Source organism: Chelonia mydas, chromosome 1, assembly GCF_015237465.2.
Source record: "Chelonia mydas isolate rCheMyd1 chromosome 1, rCheMyd1.pri.v2, whole genome shotgun sequence".
NCBI lineage: Eukaryota > Metazoa > Chordata > Testudines > Cheloniidae > Chelonia > Chelonia mydas.
In genome coordinates this window covers 341,847,467-341,874,294 of record NC_057849.1, presented here as the reverse complement: position 1 = coordinate 341,874,294, position 26,828 = coordinate 341,847,467, and the positions used below count along the sequence as shown (strand labels likewise).

Below are 26,828 nucleotides of genomic sequence, written 5' to 3'. Positions count from 1 at the left end.
CTCCATTGACAACCTCTCTAGGTAATTTGTCCCAGTGCTTAATTACCCTGACAGTTGAGTAGTTTTTTGTAATGTCTTACCTAAATCTCCCTTGCTGCGATTTAAGCCCATTATTTCTTGTTCTGTTCTCAGTGGATGAGGAGAACAATTTATCCCCCTCCTCTTTATAGCATATGTGAAACCAGGGTGTCTCTACAGTGCGCTTACTTGCCATGAACTGATGTCCTGTAGACCAGTGGTTTTCAACCTGTGGTTCGCAGACTCCTGGAGGTCTGCAGACTATGTCTAAGGGGATCCACGAAAGGTTGTCCTCACCATAGAACAGTGGTTTTCAACCTGTGGCCCCCGGATCCCTGGGGATCCACAGATCATGTCTAAGATTTCCAAAGGGGAACTCACCTCCATTTGAAATTTTTTTAGGGGTCCGCAGATGAAAAAAGGTTGCAAATCACTGCTGTAGACAAACTCTTACACAACTGCTTTGTGTAAGCGGTGTCAGCTACCTATAAGGAGGACCCTGGATGTCAAGATTTCACACAGCATGCTTAACGCTATGATACAACGATTAGAATATAGTTCCATATTTACTTTAATGAAGAGTTGACCATGTTCTTTGTTCATGATCAACAAACTGCATGCAATAATATCTTGCCTGCCAATGGAAATACGAATAAAACCTTCACAATGGTTTGAAGAAAGCTAATAAGCATTCTCTCCACATGTCCCTCTCAGTCTTACCTTCTCCAGAATAAGCAAACCCTGTTGTTTTCAATTTTTCCTCATATGTCATGTTTTCCACACCTTTAATAATTTTTGTTGCTCCCCTCTGGATTTTCTTCAGTTTGTCCACATCTTTCCCAAAGTGTGGTTCCCTAAACTGGCAGCGTACTGCAGCTGAGGCCTTATCTGTGCTGAGGAGAGCAGAAGAATTACTTCATGTGTCTTGCTTACAGCACTCCTGCTATACATCCCAGAATGACATTCGCTTTTTTTGGCAACAGAATTACATTGTTGACTCATATTTAGTTTGTGATCGACTATGACCCCCAGATCTTTTCCCGCAGTCCTCCTTCCTAGGCAGTCATTTCCCATTCTGTATGTGTGCAACTGATTGTTCCTTCCTAAGTGGAGTTCTTTGCATTTGTCCTTATTGAATTTCATCCTGTTATTTGAGGCGATTCCTCCAGTTTGTCAAGATCATTTTGAATTCTAATCTTGTGCTCCAAAGTGCTTGCAATGCTTCCCAGCTTGGCATCGTCCACAAACTTTATAAGTGTACTCTCTGTGCCATTATCTAAATCACTAATGAATAGAACTGGATTCAGGACACATCCCTGTGGGCATCTTCTTGATACGCCCTGTCAGCTTGACTGAACCACTGATAACTACTCTCTCAGTGTGGTTTTCCACAAGAGTAACCCATTATCCTCCTTCAAAACCCTCCTTAAAACTTTCCTTTGTTGTGACGCCTTAAAATTAAGCTGCTGGTATAGAGACCACTGCTGATCATGCTTGACAAAGCCCGGGCTGGGATGATTTAGTTGGGGCTTGGTCCTGCTTTGAGCAGGGGTTGGACTAGATGACCTCCTGAGGTCCCTTCCAACCCTGATATTCTGATTCTATGATCTCCCCATAGCAGTCAGTGATTTTGGCTATGTCTTCTCCTTTTGGTCACAAAGCAAAAATACTGAACTGATTTGAAACAGATGCATCTCTTTATTTGTGTAAACATATCATATAACAAGCAAAATTCCAGGGGAAGAAAGATGGTCTTCTAGTGAAGGCATCAAACTAGGAGTCAGTACTTTCCCCAGCTCTGCCATGGACTCCATGTGGATGAAACTTAAGCGGTGCATGGCTCTTGTGCTGGTCATCTTCAGAGGGGTGAATTTCACCCTGTGTGACTTAGGGCAACTCAGTCTTTCTGTGTCAATTTCCCTGTCTGTAAATAGGGTAAATAATACTACCACCCAGTGATATTCAGTCTTCATTCATGTTTGTAAATCACTCGGAGCTCTGCCGCCCTAGATGAGCAAAGTATCATTGTTCATATTAGCGGTGGAAGAGGGTTCTACGACCCAGAAATCATCCCCTAACGAACACACACACAGTAGGGATACAAAGCTTCTTCACCAACCAGATCATTATGCCACTGCATAAAATATGTACAGTCTGAAAAGATATTGTAAAAGGCCCTGATGATGCAGTTGGATCCATGCAGAAGGGCCTCTGTACCCACACAGAGCTCCAATTACTTCAATCAGATCCACCCCTGTGGACGTGTTTAAAGAGGCCAGGGCCTAAAATACTACCCACTTTTGTTAAAAGTACCCGCTTTTGTTTTTACTTTCAATACTGGGTTCAGTTGTTTTCATTCCTTTGGACTATAAGGCATCCTTGCTGAACATCCAAGACGGCAAAAACAGGGATTTAAGCCTTTTAAATATTGTTTATTAATTATATTAAATACAAACAGATTAAAAGCATGGGCTTTCAGCAAAGACTGTTTGGAGCAGCACAGATATATTAAAATATTTTCATTCTAAAATGTAATTATTTAGGTTTTTAGATTTAAGCATTTTATAAGCAAACCTATATAATAATTATAATATCACCTAACTCTTATATAGCACTTTGGGAGGTGCGGTCATTAGCAGTACATACACACACAAAGCTGGGGTATATTGGCTCTCTGCATGGCTACATCTATCTTTAGTGTTTTATTGCTCACATTAAGGGCCTGGTTCTGATCGCACACAGTTATTACAACAATGTAACTCCATTGCCCGCTATAGAGTTACTCTTGATTTACACCAGATCAGAATCCGGCCCAGAACCTGCCGATTGAAACAGCGGTGACAGTCAAGGCAGCGAAACAAGTCTGCTCCGGTCTGAGACCAATTCAAAGTTTCTCTGCTATAGTTAGTAGAATTGAGCAAGAGGATGGAAAGAATTTGAAAACTGGGCTCTGATCAAAGCAAATCAGAACCATCACACCAGTGCAGCATTTTCACAGCTGTTAAAACCAAATGCTTCAGAGAAAGGTACAAGAACCCCACTCCTCTCTCACTCGCACCCACAGCCACGCATCCTCAAAACCTTCCACTAGGTCTAGGTCCCAGTATGCTTTGTGTCCAGTTTGTGTCGTCTGTCTGTTTTGACCATAGGGAACTTAAAGCAGGGACCATGTCTTCTACTGGCTCTTGCAGAGCAGTGTTTCTCAATCTTTTCAGGTTGGCAATGCCTTACTCTGAGTCAGTTTTTGGACCAACTTATGTTTACTGTAAAAATAAGAGTAAAAAAAATGTATCCATGCTAACCACTAGCCTGTGTAACTTATTTGTGAATGTGATTCGAAAGGTTGACCGAGAACACTTGACCTTGAAGGGTAAGAGTTTGCAGGGAATGAGGGAAGCCATATTTTCTTTTGCTTTAGAGAAATAAAATTTGCAACACGTCATGACCTGAACTCCCCCCGCTCACCCCACAATTACTTATTCTGACCCTGACTGGGGGTTGTGACCCCTGGATTGAAAAACACTGTTGTAGGCATTTAACAAATAATAATACAACAAACATTCTACTCGTGACCAGGCCCATTTCATAAATATTTGACGTAGGCCCCACATCAGGAATGTATAAAGTGCATACTTATGTCCATCCCTGTTTGGCAGAGTACTCAGCTTGAAGCAAAACACATGCTTAAGTGCAGTGAACAAAAGCATGAGTGAAACACATGCTTAATTAAGTCCTTTTCTGAAAAAGGTTGTGCAGCTGAGTTGTTGACATAGTCATAGGCGCCGACCCCGTCGGCAGCTCCCCGCCCTGCCCCCCGCCCCAGCTCACCTCCGCCTCCCCCTGAGCGCCGCTTCTCCGCTTTTCCCCCTGGCTCCCAGCGCTTGTGCCGCGAAACAGCTGTTTTCCAGCGCCCACTGGTGCCTGTGGACACAGTCCTAATTATCTTCAAAGCATTAGATTGCAATTAACTATTTCTCCCAGCAGCTCTGGGCAAGCGGGAAGTATCATTATTCCTATTGTACAGATGGAGAGATTTAGGCAGTGGTTTTAAGTGACATGGCCGAGGTATCATGGCAACTGGCTGAGCTGGGAAGAGAACTCAGGAGCTCCATACTTGTGTTCTGACCACCAGAGCACGCTTCAGGCTCCTAGCAAGTTCTCAGGACAGCCTCTAGCATTGTAAAGTTTGGGCATCTCTGCAACAGAGCAAACCTAAAGGCCAGCTCAGATATACTGCACCCAGTGGAAGGCAGTAAGGAGTACACGCGCACACAGTGCTAGCCAGAGACATTTTTCGAGTTAACCAGCAATATTTAAAATATTGTGATGTGATCTTTAGCATTATATATTTTTCCCTCTCAGCTTGTATTTTTTTCATTTCAGAAAGATGCAGCGTGCCAAAGGAGGTCAACAATGCAGATGTTCAGGTCGGCAATAATAATTTGTTGAATGCCAGCCTGCGGTACACGTGCAGAGACGGTTACAAAAGGAAAGCTGGGACATCCAGCCTCATTGTGTGTGTAATGGACAAAGTCACCAAAACGCTCCGTTGGACAGAGCCAAATCTACTTTGTATTAGTAAGTAACTGCTGTCAGTGTGGTATGATGCCGCTGTGCTTAATGCTATGACTAAATGTAAGGAATGCAATGTCAGAAGATTATCTGCAGGAGGGTAGACAAAAGTGAATCTCAGCTAGAGGACAATGATCATTCTATAATTGTGCTGCACTGGGATGATACTGGGTCCAGTCGATCCCTGTGTGGATTTAGATGTGGCTATGCCCACTTACACCAAGGATGCGTACGGCCTATTGTGTTCAGCAAAATATGGACTAAGGGCCAAATTCTGCAACATTGACACTGAGTAGCACCCACTCATGCAAATAGTCCCATTGAACTCAATGCTCAGGGGAGTAAGCACTCAACCTGAGTGGGATCTGCAGAACCTGGCCCTCTGTAAGTAGGTGAGAGGGATGCCTAAGCAGTATGAAGTGGTCTCAAATGTTCGTGCTTGGGACATGAGGAGAGATCCAGCGCAGGTTGAGGATTTGCCATGGAAATCAAAGCACTGGCCAGTCTGGTATGGTGTCCTGACTCGGGCAGCGGCCGGCATCTGGATGTCAGAAAGGCAAAAAACCCCTCCAGTAATGCACCTAGCCAATTACGCAGTGCTGTGGGGAAGCCACTGCTGGTTTGTGAGGCACCTGAAAAATCGGACTCCATCTGAGAGGTTGTGGCATCCCTATTCTGCACCTCTCCACACAGTCGCCGCATGCCTGATTCCCCCAAGTTCCTTAACACTCACGTGGGGCCCCGTCTAAAGCCTACTGGAGATAACTGGAGTCTTTCCATTGACTTAATGGAGCCCCACACTACAAAGAAAGGTGTCCGTGTGTTACATGCTGCTCTCAAGACTGAATGGCAGAACATTACCAGCTGCCTGCTAGCTATCTTTGATTTTTAGGTAGAGCTACAGGGTGGATGAGTTCTACCTTGCTAGGGCAAAGATAATTCCAGTTGTTATGTAGAGGAGCGGTGTGATCTAGTGAATAAAGCAGGGAATGGAGTCAGGACTTCAGGGTTCTACGCTTATATTTGTCTTGGGCAAGTCCCTTGCTTCCTCTCTGTCTCACTTTCCCTGGCTGCAGCTAATAATTCCCTACCTGAGGCTTCATTTAGTACTATTTGTAAAAGTGCTTTGAGCTCTATGGGTAAGGGACACTATGGAAGGGCAAGGTGTTGTCACTCCTTACAAGCATACCATTGTGTCTTCTTTCACCAGGGGACCCTGCTCTACCTCCTTTAACTTCCAGCCCCAAACAGACATCAGCAGCACCTAGGACAGAGGCAACCAGTCCTGTCAGCAGAGGTAAGCTCCCTTCACTACAGAGAATCCAAGCTTTTATTTTATTTTATTTTATTTTTTGGGTGGTGGGGGGAGAGACTGAAATTCAGGTGTTGATTTTTAAGTTAGATACAGTGGACCAGATCCTGAGCTGCTATAAATCAGTGTGGCTCCACTGAAATCAGCCACGCCATGCTGATTTACGCCAGCTGAGAATCTGGTTCACTACTCCTCCTCCTCCCCTGTCCTTGATGGTTGTGGCTGCAGTGGTACTTAAACGTACCTAAGCCGTTGTTGCCAAAGGCAGGTGTTTAAAGTTAGGCACCTAAATCCTTCATCAGAGTGGCCTGATTTTCCAAGGTCCTGAGCAACTTCATCTCCCATGGGCTGAATCGAAAGCCAGGCCATTTTTCACAGTGCCTCAATATGGGTTTCAGCGGCTAATTTAAGCACCCGTGTTTGAAAAATCTGGTCACAGTGCCTAACTCTGATCTCTATTATCTCCTCCTCCTCCGCCCTTCTCTGCTGTTTACTACACTCCTTTGTAGTGCCTCATTTTAAGTCAGATCGTCAGCTCTCAGGGCAGGGACAGTCTTACACTATGCGTTCATACAACACCTAGTACCATGGGGCTTGACCCTGCCAGGGAGCTCCACTACTAACACCTCTGACAACAACAATACAAAATAATCTATTAAAAAGTTAACTATATAGTTGAATATATTATAAAATAGTATTTTATTGTCATTACACCTCTTCACCTTGTAACCCAGAGACAAGAGTGCTCAAATCAGGTATCTGCCCAGGGAAGAATGAATCTGGGTAAGAAACATTCACATGTTTAGTTTTTAAGGTCTCATTTCAGGACAGTCCTTAAGCATATGCTTAACATTAAGCATGTGAGCAATCCCATTAATTTCAAAGTTAGGCATCTGCTTATACACCTGCCTGAATCAGGACGTAAAGAACTAAAATAAAAGCAACAGTTCATTTGTCTTTCAAATGTGCCTAAGAATGTATTTAACCACTTGCTAGAATCAAAGACTCTTACACCAGCTAAACCACCAGTAACCAGAGTAACTGCAGAGATTACCACAGTCCCAGTCATGGCCTCCACACCATCCTATGAAAGGGAGACCACCTCACCACTAGCAGGCCCCGTCTCTCAGCTCAGGACTGACAAGCCTTCATGGGGAACACTTGCAACAACAACAACTGAGATCAGGTCATCAAAGGGGCCTGCTGGCGTGACCACGGAAGACACCACACAACGGCGCATCACAGCCACCCAGGACACACACACCTCCCAGCTCTGGACTGATGAGCCATTGTTGGAAACAGTTACAACAGAAGGAGATTGGTCAACAGCAGTGCCAGCCAGTGTGACCACAGGAGACTCAACACAGCTTCTCACAACAGTCACCCATAGCACTAAAGGTTTGTCACCAACCAATCCCTAGTATTCTAACTGCATGGGCCAAACTAACCTGCTAACAACGCTGCCTGCTAGGCACCCTGCTTAACCATTTCAGTATCACCTAGTACATCAGAATATTCACAGGGACTACATGCACCTGCTGCCTTGTCCACACACACGGCACCAGTTTAACTCAGGTTTTGTCTACGCACACAAGTTGCGCTGGTTTAACTTAAATCGGTTTAAAAAACAATTTAGTTAAACTGATACAAACCCCAGTATGGACACTCTAATCTCAGTTTAAATGTTGTTTATATCAGCATAAGATGTAAATAAAAGTGTCCTATTCCAATAAATTAAATTCAGTAAAAATACTAACTTACATTACACTGAAATCATATACTCTTCATTTGAAATAAGTGTCCACACACAGATCTGCACTGAAATAACTAAAGCTGTGAATTAAAACCAACTTCGTTATTTTGGTTGCAGTTTGCATATAAACAAACCCTTACAGGTGCAGTCTAAACTAAATTAAGCCCATTTTAAAATCATGTCCACACACAAAGTTGTACCAGTTTAACTAAATTGGCTGAAAAGCCCTACCTGTCATGCTAACCAGTATTGTCTCATTGTTCCCTATTGCCCTCGTCTTTACTTAAATTTTAAACTTGCTGGGTAGGGAACCATCTTTTGGGTCTGTGTTTTTATAGCACAATGAGGTCTATCAGTGAGCTACAACTGGTGTTCCTTGGCTCTGCCACAATAGAAATAATAATGGTCAAACCAATACAAGTTTACGTGGCTCTTATTTCGGTTTCAGAATGTCTTATTTCAATTTGTTTAATCAGTTAAAAAGAAAATTGGATTATGCTAAAATGAAATAAGCCACTCAATAGTCCACAATAAGAATATCATCGTTGGGTTTTGCACCAGGTTAACGAAACTGATGCAACTTCTGCATGCAGACAGCTCTGTTCCATTGTATACAGGGTCATGAATGTACGGCTGGGGCAGGGGGTGTGGTGTGCGGAAGGGGTTGTGGGGTGCAGGAGGTTGGGGACTCAGGGCAGGGGGTTGGGGTGCAAGAGGGAGTGCAGAGTGTGGGAAGGGGCTCAGGGCAGGAGGGTAGGGTCTAGGAGGGGGTGCAGAGTGTGGGGGGGACTCAGGGAGAGGGTTGGGGTGCAGGAGGGGTGTGGCGGGGGCTCAGGCAGGAGGTTGGGGGCTCAGGGCAGGGGATTGGGTTGCAGAAGGGGTGCAGCAGGGGGCTCAAGGCAGGGGGTAAGGGGCTGAGAGCAGGAGGTTGGGGTGCAGGACAGGTTTGGGGTGTGGGCTCCGGCCCAGTGCCGCTTACCTGGAGCGGCTCCAGGGTGGCAGTGGGGCTAAGGCAGGCTCCCTGCATGCCCTGGCCTCGCTTCTTCCCAGAAGTGGCCAGCATGTTCATCAGTGGCTCCAGGGGGTGTGGTGGGGCAGGCGGCTCTGCTGCACGCTGCCCTCACCTGTGGGTACCACCCCCGAAGCTCTCATTGGCTGCCGTTCCCCGTTCTGGAGCCCTCTGCACCCCCCTCCCCAGGGGCCACAAGGACATGGTGCCGGCTGTTTCCAGGAGTGGTGCAGGGCCAGGGCAGGCAGGAAGCCTGCCTTAGCCCCACTGCGCCAGATCCAAAGCCCTGACGGGCCGGATCCAAAGCCCTGACAGGCCGGATCTGGCCTGCGGGCCGTAGTTTGCCCACCCCTGATAGAGGCCTACCTGGAGGCACCCAAGTGTGAACAGTATGGCCTAACTCCAGTGACCAGAAGGGGTAGATTTAATGGAAAAAGCCCAGTAGGCAAAGAATGGGGAGGGCCCAATGATTTGGCCCAGTCTAGGCCTTGGAGAATGAGAGAAAAGAACAGTTAATCTGTCCTTAAATGTGTGCACTATTTCTTGCTGCTTCATTCTTCCCTCCGTTTCTTTCCTCCCTGTTCTCATTCCTCCCTTCTTGTCTCCTCTTCTAGCCATTTAACGTTTTCTTTTCTTCTTTTTCTCTCCTTTTTATTGTTTTTCCCCATCCTCCCATCTTTCCCCTCTCCTCTTTCAAAGGCACGACACGTCCCGCTTGACTTTCTGTTCTCCCCACCCAGGGCATCCCTATCCATATGCAAAGTACGCAGCTGTGTAGGGCATCAGGAAATTTGGGACACCACATTTCCTGGTGCCCTACGCAGCTGCGTGCTGCTCCAGCCCCTGCTCCGCCTCTTCCCCATGGCCCCGGCCCCTGCTCCGCCCCAGCCCTGCTTCTTCCCACCCCTGCTCCACCCCAGCCCCGCCCCCACTCCACCCCTTCCCCAAAGCCCCTGGCCCCGCCCCTTCCCCATGGCCCCCACCCTGCTCCACCCCATCCCCGCTCCACCCCAGCCCTGCCCCAACTCCCCTGAGGACTGCAGCAGGGCCTGGCCTGCACTCACCGGCGGCGGGAAGTGCAGCGACCCGGCCCCAGCCATGCCGCCGGTGAGTGTTGGGGGGCGGTTCCCCACTGCCCTTGAAGCCAGCCCCCCCTCCCCCACGGAGACCTGGGGCCAGCCCCACACCCCTCCCGCGGAGACCTGGACCCCCCACACACACCCCGCCCCGCGGGGGGGACTGCGTAGGGCCCCCAAATGGCTAGGGATAGCCCTGCCCCCACCCACCCATCTGCCCACAGATGCTCCTACTGGGTCTCCCCAACTCCTCTCCCATGGTCTTTCACCACCCCACCCCACTCTGTGGGTCCCAGCTCCCCACACCTTGTTTGTCTTGGAGCCTCTTCAGCCCCACTGGGTTGCTTAGACCCCTGGTTCTTTCACCCTCCTCCAGCTCTCTCAATTCACACTGTATCTCTGGCCCCCCTTACTGTCTCTCCCAATCCATCATATAGATGAAGACAACAGCATCTATACCTCCTGCACTGGCCTCAGGGGTGGGGAGTTGTGAGGCAGGCCTGGAAAGGAGGAGGAAGAGGAAGAAGGGGAACTGGCCATCCCTAGTCATGGCTGCGGTACTCCTCCAGCCCTGTGTTCACATCACTGGGCAAGGGGCCTAGGCAGTGCACACTGACCCAGCCACCGCGGCTGATTCGGAGTGAGGCACACTAAATCTTACCTCATAAAAGCCCGTGGAGACACCTCAGCCCCAATCCAGCTAGCTAACCTAGCGCGATAAACTCGCCTTCACATCTGTTTGCTAATCTGCAGTGCTCCCTATTGCTCTAGTCCTGCCCCCTCACCTCCCCAGCTCTGCCAGTTCACCTCAGTCACAACCCACAGGTCCCCGGTTATTCCACTGCACGCTGCCGGTTCATCTCAGCCCTGACTTGCAGCCATTCCAGCCCCAGCCCTCTCAGGCAGCCACAGCCAACCCTGCCAGGCTCCGCGGTGGTCCATAAACAGACCCCGGGGACTAGGATGAAACATCAATGAACCCAATGCACAGCTACAGACTAGGGACCGAATGGCTAGGCAGCAGTTCTGCGGAAAAGGACCTAGGGGTTACAGTGGACGAGAAGCTGGATATGAGTCAGCAGTGTGCCCTTGTTGCCAAGAAGGCCAATGGCATTTTGGGATGTATAAGTAGGGGCATAGCCAGCAGATCGAGGGACGTGATCGTTCCCCTCTATTCGACATTGGTGAGGCCTCATCTGGAGTACTGTGTCCAGTTTTGGGCCCCACACTACAAGAAGGACGTGGATAAATTGGAGAGAGTCCAGCGAAGGGCAACAAAAATGATTAGGGGTCTGGAACACATGACATATGAGGAGAGGCTGAGGGAACTGGGATTGTTTAGTCTGCGGAAGAGAAGAATGAGGGGGGATTTGATAGCTGCTTTCAACTACCTGAGAGGTGGTTCCAGAGAGGATGGTTCTAGACTATTCTCAGTGGTAGAAGAGGACAGGACAAGGAGTAATGGTCTCAAGTTGCAGTGGGAGAGGTTTAGGTTGGATATTAGGAAAAACTTTTTCACTAAGAGGGTGGTGAAACACTGGAATGCGTTACCTAGGGAGGTGGTAGAATCTCCTTCCTTGGAAGTTTTTAAGGTCAGGCTTGACAAAGCCTTGGCTGGGATGATTTGATTGGGGATTGGTCTTGCTTTGAGCAGGGGGTTGGACTAGATGACCTCCTGAGGTCCCTTCCAACCCTGATATTCTATGATTCTATGATCAGAACAGCTCCTGTCCATTTGTTACTTTGGATCAGATTTAAACTCAAGTCCAGCAGCTATGATCTAAAGACACCTGTCCATAGTGAAAAGAAAAGGAGTACTTTGTGGCACCTTAGAGACTAACAAATTTACTAGAGCATAAGCTTTCGTGAGCGACAGCTCACTTCATTGGATGCATATTTTCCACTGAATGCATCCGATGAAGCGAGCTGTAGCTCACGAAAGCTTATGCTCAAATAAATTCATTAGTCTCCAAGGTGCCACAAAAAGTCCTTTTCTTTTTTATGGATACAGGCTAACACGGCTGCTACTCTGAAACCTGTCCATAGTGCTGAGCCAAAGCACTGTGGGCCTCCCCATCTCTACACCTGCTTGTTTTTTAAAGTATGTCTCTTGTTAGAGCCAGTAGGAAAAATGGGCTAAGTCCCTCTAAATCGTAAGTCTCAGAAACAGCACTTTTTCTTGATATGTGTCTGAGTACTGTCAGCTTTCCTAGCTTATAAGGGAAGAATAAAAGGCAGAGAAAATGGCTCTGCAAGGGGAGGCTGGATCTAGTTTTTATTTTGAAACAAAATTGAGACGTGGGAGATCCAGATATCGACCCCCTCACCACAGTACCTGAGCACCACTGAAACCAGATCTCCTGAGTCTCAGTCCAGTAGCTTCATCACAAGACTTCCCATCCTCTCTTTCAATCATAGTAATCCATTCATGCTAGGAATGAATTGTGTTGTGCGCATACATATGGTGTGACTGGGATCAGGCTTTAGAACAAGTATGACGATGCAGAACTATTTGGCTGACTCACCCTGACAACCCGCCTATCTGGTCTCATTAGCTCCACTCAGGAATATAAGGGATTCAGCATCTTCCCTGGTGCAAAAGAGAACTAGAGGGAGATTCTGCAGGGAAAACCCTTAATTACCCTGCTATGGAGGGAAAACATTTTGGGTTAAGGCTCGTGTTTGTAAGTGAAGTCCTGCTTTGGGGATGTGTTAATTTAATTAAGAATAAAGAGAAGCCACAGTGAGGAGGTGAGTTTGGGCAATATCCATTATCTGTGTGGCATCTGTGGGACACTTCATCTGTTTGCAGAGGGTGTTGCACACCCCAAGGTTGTATGTATTGTGACAGGGTCAGGCCAGATGGTTACAGAAGAGTGAAACCTTGAAAACCTACTGGCTTCACTAGCTTCAACCCCCAATCTTCTCTGAAATATCCCCAGATTTGTTCTCCATTCCCAAGCAGGGTAGAAAGACAAAAAGGGAAAGAAGGGCAGCTAAGGCCTTGACCCAAGAACAGAGGTCGCCCTGGCGGGCAGGCGGCCCAGGGTGGCTGGAAAGGAGGCTGCCCTGCCTGACCCCCCACCCTAATGTCTCTGAACAAGGAGAGGCAACAGAGACTGGCCCCCTAGAGCTCAGGCAGATTAGCCCTGGGAGAAAAATTTTTGGATGGGACCGAGCTGAAGACCCAAGGTATGACAACATTAGAAAGGAGGTGACCGAAATAGATGGGGTCCCCGTGGAAGGGAAAACCCAGAGACCAGGATGCTACTTCATAATGAAAAAGGATCTCTTGTACCGGGTTGCACCAGTATAGGGGCAGAAGGCACAGCAGCTTCTAGTACCTCCAAAACACTGTATTAAGCCTTGCCCATAGCCATCTTTTTGGGGGGCATTTGGGGATAGAAAAGACCCTGGCATGGGTCCTACGACGGTTCTTCTGGCCCGGGGTACATGAAGAGGTGCGGGAGTACTGTGCCTCCTGCCTGGAGTGTCAGCTGTACAGTCCCCGTCCTCACTTGAGGGCACCTTTAGTACCCCTTCCCATCATAGAGGTACCCTTCAAGTGAATAGCCATGGACCTAATGGGACCCCCTGGAGAAGACGGCTCAGGGCCACTAATATATACTTGTCGTTCTGGATTATGCTGCTCGCTACCCAGAAGCCGTCCCCCTGCAGAACACAGCCTCTAAAACGATAGCCAAAGAGCTGGTGGGGATCTTTGCCCAAGTAGGGCTACCAAAGGAGATATTAACAGACCAAGGAATACCATTTATGTCAAAGCTAATGAAGGACCTCTGTACACTGCTCCATATACACACCGTGAGAACTTCAGGTTATCATCCGCAGACCGATGGGCTGGTAGAAAGGTTTAACCGAACCCTCAAGGCTATGATAAGGAAGGTGGTAAGTCGGGACGGGAAGGATTGGGACACCCTACTACCTTACCTTATGTTCACCACTTGGGAGGTACCTCAGGCCTCAACTGGGTTTTCCCCCTTTGAATTATTATACGGGCACCACCCCCGTGGCATACTAGATATCGTCAAAGAGGTCTGGGAAGAGGAACCCAATGAGGGGAGAAGTATAATTGAACATGTATTGCAGATGCGAGACCAGATCGCCCGGGTCACCCCTATTGTACGGGAACATTTGGAAAAGGCGCAGGAGGTCCAGCGAACCCATTACAATTGACAGGCAAAAGTCCGACAGTTCCAACCAAGGGATCGGGTGATGGTCCAAGCTTTTGGCCCAATGGCAGGGGCCCTATGAGGTGGTTGAACCCTATGAGGTGGGGGAAGTAACCTACAAGTTGCCAGGATGCCAGAAACTAAAAGAACAGATTCATCATATTAATCTCTTAAAGCCTTGCCACCAGCGAGAGGTGTGTGTAGTGACCCAAGAGACCCCGATCCAGGGAAATAACCTCCATGAGCAGATCAGGATATCCACTGATCTGAAGAAGGAGGTAACTGAGATGATCAACTGGTACCAGGACGTGTTTTAAACCAAACCGGGCCGGACCACTGAAGCATATCACCACATGATCACAGACCCTGGGGCAAAGATAACTTTAAGGCCCTACCGGGTCCCAGCGGCAAAAAGAAAGGAGATCAAGGCAGAGGTAAAAAGGATGTTGGAGCTGGGAGTCATTGAAGAGTCCCACAGTCAATGGTCGAGCCCGATTATATTGGTGCCCAAACCCGATGGCACCACTAGGTTTTGTAATGACTTTCGCCGGCTGAACGAGATATCCAAATTCGATGCATACCCCATATCGATGAGTTAGTTGACTGCCTGGGCAATGCCCGATTTTTGACCACCCTTGATTTAACAAAGGGATACTAGCAGATCCCCCTTGCCAAAGATGCGAAAGAAAAAACGGCATTCTCTACACCAGAGGATCTGTTTCAATATACTGTTCTTCCTTTTGGACTGCATGGGGCACCTGCCACCTTCCAGCGTCTTATGGACAAGCTCCTGTGGCCCCATACCAGTTGTACAGCTGTGTACCTGGACGACGTGATTATTCACACCCCCGATCAGGAGACCCACTTGAAAAAGGTGGAAGCGGTTCTGGACACGCTAAGACGGGCTGACCTCAAAGCCAACCCAGCCAAGTGTGCTATAGGGCTAGCCGAGGCTAAATACCTTGGCTACATTGTAGGAAGGGGCATGGTCAAACCCCAACTGAACAAACTGGAGGCCATCCAAAATTGGCACTGGCTGAATCGGAAAAAGCAAGTCCGGGCATTCCTGGGTGTGGTGGGGTACTACCAGTGATTTATTCCTCCTTTTGCCACCAGAGGAAGTCCCCTGACTGACCTGATAAAAGCCTGGGGTCCGGACATGGTGAAGTGGACAGACGCTGCAGAGAAAGCATTCACAGATCTACAGACAGCAATAACCCTATGCTTATAACCCTATGCTTATAGCACTGGACTTCAACAAAGAGTTCATTTTACAAACAGATGCATCTGAAGCAGGATTGGGAGCTGTCCTATCACAGATGATCGGAGACAAAGAACACCCAATCCTCTACCTCAGAAGGAAACTCCTCCCGAAAGAGCAGAAGTATGTAGTGGTTGAGAGAGTGCCTTGCTGTGAAATGGGCCATGGAAACACTACGTTATTACCTACTGGGATGACGGTTTAGCCTTGTGACCAATCATGCACCCCTCCAGGGGAAGCAGCGAAATAAAGAAAAGTACGCAAAAGTGACCAGATGGTTCCTGTCTCTACAACCTTTCCAACTCACCATACAACACCGGGCTGGAAGCCACCATGGCAATGCAGATGGCTTGTCGCTGGTACACTGCCTGACATCCCAAGTTGCCCAACCCTGTGGTGTTGAGTGGGGGGGTAGTCAGGCCAGGCGGCTACAAGAGAGTGATTGATGGTAGATACATTAGCCCCAGATTAAGCATGTCCCTTTTCCCTGAGTAAGATAATGGGCTGCTCCAGAACAATCAGGAAGTTGCTGGAACCAATTATGGCAGGCAGGCTAATTAGGACACCTGGAGCCAATTAAGAAGCTACTAGAATCAATTAGGGAAGGCAAGCTAATCAGGGCACCTGGTTTAAAAAGGACCTCACTTCAGTTAGGCATATGCGAGGAGCTGGGAGCAAGAGGCGTGCAAGGAGCTAAGAGTGAGAAGGCGTACTGCTGGAGGACTGAGGAGTACAGGTGTCATCAGGAGGAAGGTCCTGCGGTGAGGATAAAGGAGGTGTTGGGAGGAGGCCATGGGGAAATAGCCCAAGGAGTTGTAGCTGTCACGCAGCTGTTACAAGAGACACTGAAGACAGCTGCAATCCACAGGGCCCTGGGCTGGAACCCAGAGTAGAGGGCGGGCCCGGGTTCCCCCCATCCCCCACAACTCCCTATTTGATACAAGAGGAGTTGACCAGGACTGTGGGTTCCACCGGAGGGGAAGGTCTCTGGCCTGTCCCCCGAACCACTAGGTGGGTCAGCAGAGACTGCGGGGATTGTTCTCCTCCTTTTCCCCATGCTGGCCAGTAATGAGGTTAGCTGAGTGAATGGCAGGTTTGAGCCACTGGCAAAAGTGGCCAAACTGAGGGCTGCCATGAATCTCTGAGGCGAGCAAATCCACCAATAAGCGCAGGACCCACCAAGGCAGAGGAGGAACTTTGTCACAGTATGTATGTTCCAGGCTCTTCTTTAGGTCCCCATGTTTGAAACCAGGAGTTTAATGCTGAAGAAATTAGAAATCTAAATGATGATAAAGTAAATGAAATGTGACATAAAACAAATAGGCAGCACTGGGCCATAGTTTTAAATGAAAATTTAGTAATGTCCTGATTAAGTATTCGCTCAACCTCAGTCTGGTAGAGGAAGAAAGGGAAACATTTTTGTCATTGAAAAAATTTGCATATTTTCCCTTTTTTAAATAAAAGGTCAAAAAAATTCAACATTTGTCAAAGTTTCAAAAAATCTCACTCACTGTACAAAACTGATTGAAAACCATCGGGGGGGACATCACAGAAATCATTGAAATTTTTCCCAATTTTGAAATTCACAGATTTTTTTTAACAGCTGTAATACTCACTGAGAAATTCTGAAAAGTGGCGTGGGGGGAAGGGAAATCTCTAACGTTCTGGGGAGCTCTACCTACATAGCCTTACCAGGACTTGAAAACAACCAACAGAGAAATAGCCCCTGAAGAATTCATCCCAGGTCATTCACATGAGCCACACTGCATGCTGGGCAAGGAGGTGAAGTGCTGTGCCCAGTGCTCTGCAGTTTGGATGCATTTAGAGAGGTGTAGGGTGTGCCCATTCAGCTCTGCAGTGGGGCCAGCGAGGAGCTGCATGCCTTCTGGAGCGAGTGCATTCTCTGTTGCCCCCCTCCAGAGGTGCAGCATGCTTCTCCCTCCATGGCCAGCCAGCTCTACTATGAATAGGCTTATATGATGGATTTGATGACCCAGGAAGTCCCTTCCAGTCCTGTATCCTGCTGGGGCAGTAGGGGAGCCAGGGCCTGTCACCTCTTTGCCCCGTTCCCAACCTCCTTTGGGGTGCTAGCAGCCCAAGGCCACTAGGAGGACGTGACTCCTGTGCTCAGGGGAGGGGAACTGCAGGAGAATGGGGTGGAAATGTTCTTGCCAGCATCTCTGTCTTCTGAGTACCTACGTAGGGGCCAGGCATAATTGGCTTTAATTGGTTCCTTAATGCAGAATCAGAAGGCGAAATCCAGCCTTAGCATCGGGGTCAGAACTTTGTTGGAGTCACTGGAGTTGCACCAAGGCCTAATTTGGCCCTTCACCCATTAATTCAAGGCTCTCAGAAACGATGACACACCAGGCACTAATTTAAGGCCCCGCCCCCTTCTTCCTCTTCTCACCGCCCTGCCCCCCTCTACGTGAGTCACACACCGCCGGCAGTCACACACTGTAGTGCTGCATTTGGGTTTGCTTTGCTTCCAGCGTTGCTCTGCAGCTTTTGGAGGGGCTGGCAATGTGGGCAGGAGGGAGGTATGGCTTACTGCTTCCGTGGAGTGGTAATCCAGCTGTAAACATACATTCTTCCATATTCTTTTACAGTTTCCACCCGAGTTATATTTTCTTCTGTGGGTAAGAACTATTCTGCTACATTAAGGTTTATAGTCTATAAATCTGAGAGGATGTGGTTTGTGGTTTGGTTTGTTTGTTACACGTCAGCCGCCAAATCCAGCTCAGGCTGGGATTGCATCTAATCCCTCCAGCTAGGCAGCATCGGATCTGCATGGTAACTGGATGGGAGACCCCCTAGGACAGGGGTGGCCAACCTGAGCCTGAGAAGGAGCCAGAATTTACCAATGTACGTTACCAAAGAGCCACAGTAATACGTCACCAGCCCCGCATCAGCTCCCCCGCTCCCAGCACCTCCCGCCCACCAGCAGCCCCGCCAATCAGTGCCTCCCCCTCCCTTCCCACACTTCCTGATCAGCTGTTCCCTGGTGTGCAGGGTGGGGGGAGGAGCCAGGACATGGCAGGCTCCGGGGAGGGGGTGGGAAGGGGGGAGTGGGTCAGGGCCTGTGGCAGAGCAGTGAGCACCCCCCCTGCCCATTGGAAAGTTGGCGCCTGTAGCTCCAGCCCTGGAGTTGGTGCCTAGACAAGGAGCCGCATATTAACTTCTGAAGAGCCGCATGTGGCTCCGGAGCCCCAGGTTGGCCACCCCTGCCCTAGGAAGAAAATCCAGCGTGCTGCAGAAAGCAGTGCTGTCAGGGTAATAGGTGGTCATCTTCGCTCCACATCATGGCTGAGCCAAGGTCGGACCAAGGGGGGAGGGGCACTATGCTACTGGAAGAGTCATCTTGCAAATCAGATGTAAATTGAGGTACCAGCTCACTGGTTAATGAAATAAAGATCCCTTTGGTGCTTTTCCCCCAAGAGCAGAGGCGTTTACTAGAACTCAAATTTGGCCAGGACACCGGGGTTCCGAGATGTAGATGTCACATCATTGGTCTTTATTTTAAATACAAAAGAGTTTAGTTTTTGTTTTCTTCTCTGGCAGCGTTTCCCATGTTGCTGATCGTTGTAGCTGTTGTATTATGTTGTGTCTGGAGACAGCGAGTGTAAGTATTCCAATAATGTAATTACATCATGATGCAGTATAGCGAAGTTGCAGGAAAGCAGCAGCCTGAGATTTTTCAAAACCATGCAGGGAATTTAGATGCACAACTCCCATTAACGCTCATAAGAATTGTGAAACTGTGTATCTAAATCCCCTAGGCAGCTTTGACAGTCTCAATCATAATCTCTTTCTCCAACTAACTGAGACTGTAATTAAATTTTCACTGGGGACACATCAGTTAAGCTGCCGATAAGCACTGATGAGTGAAATTCCCCTCGGTGCTGAGGGCAGCTCTTAAATTCTGCTTACGTCCTCAAAATAGGGTTTAACTGGAATTTAACTGGGGAACAGGCTCTGTACTTGCCCTTTACACATGGGTGAAATTCACCTTGATGCTATTAAGACAGTTTCCAAATTGCAAGATACCTGGAACACTGGGGCCATCGCTTGTATTTTTAACTATTCTCCTATTTTATCGTCAGTCTTTTATGTTTTATTATTTAAATTTTTAAAACAAAACCTATTTATGAGGAGATCTTCCACAGCATTGGCATGGTTTTTAGTATAACACTTGGAAAGAGTTCAAAAGAGCAATAAAAAGCAATAATTATTTATTTAAGGGGCAGTCAGGATTCATTGGAAAAGAAAGGCCAAAGATCCCATTTTTAAAGAGGACTTTAACCTGCCTCCATTTTTGTGCCTATAAATAGCTGCATCCATAATTAACTGTGGCAATAAACGCTGTCATTGAGACAGCTAAGTGCCCAGTTTGTGAACCCCGTCACATATGTAGGCAAGTCAACAGAGTTACGTGTAAGTGAAATGTTGTGCCCCCGAAAATGCAGGTGACTTTTCAAAATTCAGCCCTACATCTGCTAGAGAGACAGAAACCTGGAGACAGGTTTCAGAATGGTAGCTGTGTTAGCCTGTATCAGCAAAAATAACGAGGAGTCCTTGTGGCACCTTAGAGACTAACAAATTTATTTGGGCATAAGCTTTCATGGGTTAGAACCCACTTCATCAGATGCATGGAGTGAAAATACAGGAGCAGGTATAAATACATGAAAGGATGGGAGTTGCTTTACCAAGTCTGAGGTGAGTGTAATGAGATAAATCAATGAACAGCAGGATACCAAGGGAGGAAAAATAACTTTTGAAGTGGTAAGAGAGTGGCCCATTACAGACAGTTGACAAGAAGGTTTGCAAACATTAAAAGGTAATTATTGCAAACATTGGCTTAGCTGGGGTCATGGTAACCATCACTGACTTATTTGTAATGTGTAAACATGACAGAGGGAAGAGAATTATTTAGGGTTGTACAAGGGGTGAAACTAGACGATGAAATCTAGAAGGGAAGATTTAGCCAGAATAGCATCAGGAAACTCACAACAAGTTACTGAGCTACTGAGATTGTGAAATAGCCTCCAGAGGAATGTGGCAGAAGGCCTGCGGCATGAATCATTTAAAGTTAGACAAGGTAGAGCACTCACAAATATAGTACACCGAGATCCGTGCTGTCTTGAAGGGACTGTAGATGGCCTGAATAAACTGTTCAAGTACGTCTTTTCCATCTCTAATTTCTGAGGGCTTGATTCTCATTTACACTAGGGCTCCTTGACAACACACAAACGTCAGATCTTACACCCACTTCAAGATGTCTTTATGCTGCTGGAGCTGTAACAAAGCCCTAATGTAACAAAGAAGCCCAGAAGCACAGCCTGGTATCTAATTAGTCAATAATCAAAGACTGAGACTGTCTGTGATTCACGTGTTTCCCCACTGACATTTCACATTCCTGGCCAGCATTTTAGCACACAGACAGCCTAGCGGATTCCTTTAGCCTGCAGTCGCCAACCTTTGCTGATCCCGTGAATTTTTCCTTTTGCAGCCACATGAGGCGACAATACACGATGCCTGTGATAGCCATTTCCATGACCAGAGAAGAGTCAGAACAAAGTGACAGAACACCACCAGAAGACAATGGCTCAGACGGTCCAGAACAACCAAGTAAAGGGACAGAGATGATGTCATCATCTTGTGTGATATCGACTGGTTGAATAATAACACTTAGTGAAATCAGCGCATCCATTAAACTTGAAAGGGGCCAAGGGATCCATACTGCTTACAAAGACCAACAGGCCAGTTGCATTAGGCGCTGACTTGTCAATTACCACATGCCAGCTACTCAACTTGAGATTGGAAATACAGCCTCATTTCTAAGATGTGGCAGATATGCAGAGGATCTGATTTCCAGTTCCACCATCATTTCAAAGAGAGGATAGGAATGGTCTCATAAACCTTATTACATACTTGGTCTGTTCTTTGAGCTGAGGTATGAACAGATTGAACATCCTGTACCCATAAGAGAGTGTCTAGATAACTTGGACATATCTCTTAATTCTTGTTTTAATGAATGGTTGCTTTCAAAAGAGAAGTCACACGGGCGTTTAAATGCCCAAGGAGAACTGTCCATGTGGAAAGTTCTGAAAAAACTTCAGGTGGCCTCTTATATGCAGTGTAAAGTCCACGCCAGAGAAGAAGCGGTTGGTGATCTGATAGTGAAGAACACAGCTTAGTACCACCTAGGACCCATACAGAGAGAACATAAAGGTGAGCTGCAAAACATCTTTTATATATACTTAATTTATAAAGAAACAAACATTAGGTCTCATTTTTCAGACACCCAGAACTCCTGCAACTTCCATTGATGTCATTTGGAGTTGTGGGTGGTCAGAACTTCTGAAAATCAGACCTAATGGGATTTTATTTAAGCGAGCGTGCTGCATCTGCTTGGATTTTTAAGAAGTAGTTTCATTTTTAGGTTTAAAATAAGGATTAAAAAAAAATCTCCTAAAATAAATTGAAATCAGTTTGACGAGCAAGCTTAGAAGTTCGCCCAGATGCTTCCTGGCAGTGGTGAATGGATGAATGGAATAGTGTTCCAATGAAAGTATTGGAATCCCCACTGTTCGGTCATTTGAAACTAGACTGCACAAGGCATTGGGAGAAATCTGGCCCTGCCAAACAGAGATGAACAAGGTGACCTTATCTCTAAATGGAACAGAAGAAAGACCTAGAGAAGAGAAACAAAAAATGAATGGAGGCATAGAGGGGAGGAAGCTGCCTTCCTACATAGAGAGATGACGACTAGTCCGTAGTCTAGAAAGGGGCAGAATAAGAAGATATGATGGAGGTATTTAAAACAACGGAGAAGGTCTGTCAAGCACTGAGGCCCTTTCATATAAATCCAAAACAAGAGGGAACTTGATGAAATTAAAAGGCACAAGTTTAAAACAGATGGAAGGATATAACCTTTGTTGTCATTGGGTGTATCTTAAGTATTTATTTGCCCGCCATCTGTAGTATCTGAGCACCTCACAATCTTTAATATATATTTCTCCCAACCCATCTGGGGGGTAGGGCAGTGCTAATTATCCCCAGCTTACAGAAGGGGAACGGAGTCACCAAGAGACTAAGTGACTTACCCAAGATCACATAAGAAGTCTGTGGCAGAGCCAGGAATTGACCCTGATGCTCTCCTGTCCCAGACGAGTGCCCTAATCACTAGACCATCCTTCCTCTCAGTTCTTGTGTTGCTCTTGCAGGATAGTGAAGAAAAATGCGTAGTAAGAACTGGAAAAAGAATTAAAGCTGTCTCTCCTTATACATAGCACCTGCAGGTGCTCTAGACAGATATGGGATAACCATCCTCATGCTTCAGGGCCATAAACGGATCACTGGTTGCAGTCAGAAGGAAGTTCCTCTCTTACCCTATGGCATAGTAGTGCAGAGTTAGGTACATTATTGGTGGGTATACACTTTCCCTTTGTAGTGCCAGGAGTTAGTACCTGTCTCAGATAGTGGCCAAATCTGATGGACCTTGGTCTGTTGCACCATAGCAGCACTCATGTTCCTTTATCTTTCACTCAGTATGTATTTCACCCCCGCACCTACAGCAAACAATAAAGCTGGTGGCAAAAGCTTCCAGAGTATGGAAAAAGCTGAGCTGCACCATCCCCAGGCAGGATTATTCAGGGGAACAAATAGGAAACAATCAAGCAGCTGAGAAATATTATCTGTAACCTCCTGCCAAAGCACTATGATGAATGCAGAGGAGCAGTACACTGGTAACCCTCTGTAACCAATATTACTGAGGGCACCGACCCAGATTACTTCGTACCACTGATATTGGGGAACATGCCTATCATATAACAAAATCTTGGAGTCTTCTAGATACAGAGACTCTGTGAATCGTTTCCTTTCCAGGATTCGAATCTCATTTTGAAGAGGGACCCCCAAACCAGCCTCTATTATTGTGGGTATCGTCAATTGGTTAGGTAGCTGAGTGCAACCAGTTTGCCTGCAAAATTAGAGGCTACTGATCAAAATCAGGCCCCATTTTGCAGCCCCAGGTATTGGAGCAGTTCTTATTCTGAAACACGATTTGGACAGTAATTTAGAGCTTACCGAGGCTCAGCCCTGAGTCCCAAATGTATCAGGTAAAGTGAGGTGGGGTGTGCTGCTGGGAAAGATGGGTAGAGAAGGCCTGGAGACCTGCAGCCTGGTGAGTAAGATGGTCAGGGGAGGAGACAAGAAGTCTGTGGAGTAAGCACTGCTCTGTCCATAAAACAACCACGCACCATCTTTACTCTGACCTGCCAAATGCCTTTGACAAGCATGTCCAATGTTATCTCCTCCAACTGCCCAAACCTTTATGCATCTCATCCCACAGCAATCCCCACCTGACTCTGGAGCTGCCCCACAACAATATTACACAAGACATTTTGTTCCCTGCATGTGTCAGTGTCTATGGACCTAAATCATTTATTAAAGCAACATTTTAACTTTGTCCAGCAGTGACTGAACACACACCCTACAGTCTTTCCCATCTTTCATCCCCTCAGTTCCATGACCTCTGTTATCCGCTCTCTTTCAGACAGCATTTATCTACGAAGCCATCAAATGAAGAACACAACTTATTTTCCTTCTGCTACCAGCAAAATCCTGAGTAAAGAGCAAGTCTGAGACTCAGAAAACTTACCCTGAACCACATCTAACTATTTCAGGGTCAGCCATGATAGTTTGCTCAGGAATCTTTCAGACATGTTAGAATGTGATCTCAGATGCTTGTAAGTTCCAGGTGCTTCCAGAAGACAAGAGACAGATGTCCTTTGGACCACACCACCACCAGCATACCTCTTTTACAGATGTTACCAGTCAATGGCCAATGCAATGGAAATATTTTACATTGCTGTTTTCCCTCCCAGGGAGGGCAAGTACCTATATTCTGTGGGTTTCAGAGTAACAGCCGTGTTAGTCTGTATTCGCAAAAAGAAAAGGAGTACTTGTGGCACCTTAGAGACTAACCAATTTATTTGAGCATAAGCTTTCGTGAGCTACAGCTCACTTCATCGGATGCATCCGATGAAGTGAGCTGTAGCTCACGAAAGCTTATGCTGAAATAAATTGGTTAGTCTCTAAGGTGCCACAAGTACTCCTTATATTCTGTGGGCTCCTTCTCAGATGGCCCCCTACTCCACCTTGGACCCGTCCTCATCCACCAATCCTTTCCCTCATGCTGTGCAATACATTAACACATTGCTTTGCACCACTGAATCTAATAAATATTTTTACAGACAGTCTCTGCCACTCTGTACCTTTTTCAGCGTCTGTAGTAAGAATAGCTGGCGTAAGGGCTGGGAAGTTGGTAAATAGTGGCATAGTCAAATGGGAGAGAGGGAATGGCTCCCAAGTTGGCTCAGAAGCACATGTTCGGGGTTAATCAGTGCACAGAGCCGAGTCCCTGGGTCCCTTTATACCATGCACGCACGCAGATAGAGAAATTATTAATCCAGCTCAACGAGTATCTAAGGAAGACAGTCTCCAGGAACAGCTAAAAGCAATGGAGTTCCAATACACCAGCCTATATCTGCACCGCTGTAACTTCCTCCCCATCCACCCTCATCACATTGGCTCTGTCTGTTTCAGAGACATTTGCACCAGTGTAACCATATCAATGTATTTGCACTAGCACAAGCCCCTGATGTGCTGCACCAGTGTAAAGCAGGATTTAGACCAACACATTACTGTGGTAAGCTCTACGGCACAGCGTGTAGCTTGTCTTCACTAGGGGTTTGCATTGGTGTAACTCCAGCTGTACCTATGCCAGCCCTCATTGATTTCTCGAGAGCAGTGTTTCCCAAACTTGGGACGCCGCTTGCCCAGGGAAAGCCCCTGCCGGGCCGGGCCGGTGTATTTACCTGCCGCGTCCGCAGGTTCGGCCGATCGCGGCTCCCACTGGAAATGTAGAGTGGGAGTCAGGACTCGGGGCCCATGTCATCAGAGAGCAGCCGCCTGCGAAGCTCTGTCTACAGGAGCCTCTGTGCCCCTGTTTACGTCTTCGTGTTGGATAAAGAGGCCCTGAAAGGTGTGGGGTTTTTTCCCCCCCCCCTTGCTTCTTTCTTTAAACTTACAGATGCCTTCGGTGGTGTTTTCTGATTTTGCTGGAGTGGGGGCGGGTCTCAGGGTACAGCTCTGCCAACTGAAGAGTTTTTAACATAGACAACTTTTCTCCCACATCTTACTCAAGCATTGCATTGCAGTCAAGTAGAACTACAGAACAACACTAAGAACGTTAAACACTGTGAATAACGATCCCCTCCCCTCTCAATAGCTCAGTTTTCACTCTTGGTTCTTGTGCTGTCACCATTTCACTAGCGCTCCACTAGTCTTCCAGCCTAGACAGGACTTGAATGTGTTGAGTCGGTGGGTCTCGAACGTCACTGCACTTCAACCCACTTCTAACAGCAAAAATTACTACCTGACCAGCCTGAGGCAGCGGACCTCAGGCTTCAGCTTCAGCCCCAGGCCCCAGCAAGTCTAACGCTGGCCTTGGCAACCCCATTAAAATGGGGTCACGACCCACAGTTTGAGAACCGCTGTCCTACGTAAACGGCAATTTTTGGGTGGGACGAGGAGAAATGAACAAAAGAAAATTTTCAGCCCTCTTTTATACACCACAAAGTAGCAAAATAAGCACAATTTCTGGGTTTTTTTTTAAAATCCTTTACCCAGTAGCTGAGGTGGGAATGACTTGAGAACTAAGAGCTTTGAACTGAAGAGATTCCAAAGTGGGTTGGGGGGAGATGGGGGGAGAGTGACGGACTCTGTAATTCTGAGAGGATTTTGCTGTATGAATATTTTTGAGCTTCGATACAGTACCAAGGCCAAAAATGCCTTACGAATACAATAACACAGATTATTATCATCGATTTGTATTGCTGTAGTACCTAGGAGCTCCAGTCATGGACCAGGGGCCCATTGTGCGAGGTGCCATACGAACACACAAAGGTACCAGCCACAAGCCATGTCTGTCCCATAGGACGGTTTTAGGCACAGTTATTAATCACCAGCGCTAGGGGTTTAGAGCGCATTGCCTATAAACCACAGCAAGGCTGCCATTTTGGCTTAGCTTTAAGACCGAATTAATTATTCTAACTAGAGATGGGTTCACAGTTTTGGTTGGGGCCCATCTGTAACTGAAGACACGGAAAGAGACACAGGGGGTATGTCTACACTGCATTTGGGAGTGAGCCCCACCCAGCCTGAGTTCACAGATGGCTCATGCTAGTGTGTGGACATTGCTTTGACATTGCAGCTCAAGCTGAAGCTCGCACTCTCAATTCCCATCCCTCCCCACCCCGGCTTGAGAACCCGAGCTCCAGACCAAGGGACAACACCCACACAGCTCTTTTTAGCATGCTAGCGCAAGTCCCATTAGCACCAGCCTTTGAACCCGGGCTGGGAGGCTCACTCCAAGCTGCACTGTAGACATGCCCTAAGAGGTTTGAGCCTACAAAGTGCCAAGAGCCTCACGAAGAGCTGTAGGTACTCAGCACCTCGCAGGACAGAGCCCCTGGTGGGATCGGAACCTGAACCAGCTAGACCAGGCGTGGGCAAACTTTTTGGCCCGAGAGCCACATCGGCGTTGTGAAACTGTATGGAGGGACGGGTAGC

The 26,828-nt window shown here is 47.3% G+C and overlaps 1 protein-coding gene across 2 annotated transcripts in view; it reads left to right on the top strand.

The window, feature by feature from the left end:
- IL15RA (interleukin 15 receptor subunit alpha) overlaps positions 1-24,454 on the top strand; it is a 57,306-nt gene extending 32,852 nt beyond the window's left edge. The window contains exons 2-8 of one of the 2 annotated variants that reach the window (XM_037889400.2): positions 4,402-4,596; positions 5,801-5,887; positions 6,899-7,300; positions 17,801-17,830; positions 18,753-18,813; positions 20,701-21,422; positions 23,749-24,454. In XM_037889400.2, the coding sequence (XP_037745328.1) occupies positions 4,402-4,596; positions 5,801-5,887; positions 6,899-7,300; positions 17,801-17,830; positions 18,753-18,813; positions 20,701-20,869 (944 nt within the window). In that variant the 3' untranslated portion in view covers positions 20,870-21,422; positions 23,749-24,454. The remainder of the gene's footprint in view (positions 1-4,401; positions 4,597-5,800; positions 5,888-6,898; positions 7,301-17,800; positions 17,831-18,752; positions 18,814-20,700; positions 21,423-23,748) is intronic. The other variant, XM_037889401.2, reaches the window with a different exon arrangement.
- Positions 24,455-26,828: the final 2,374 nt, after the last annotated feature.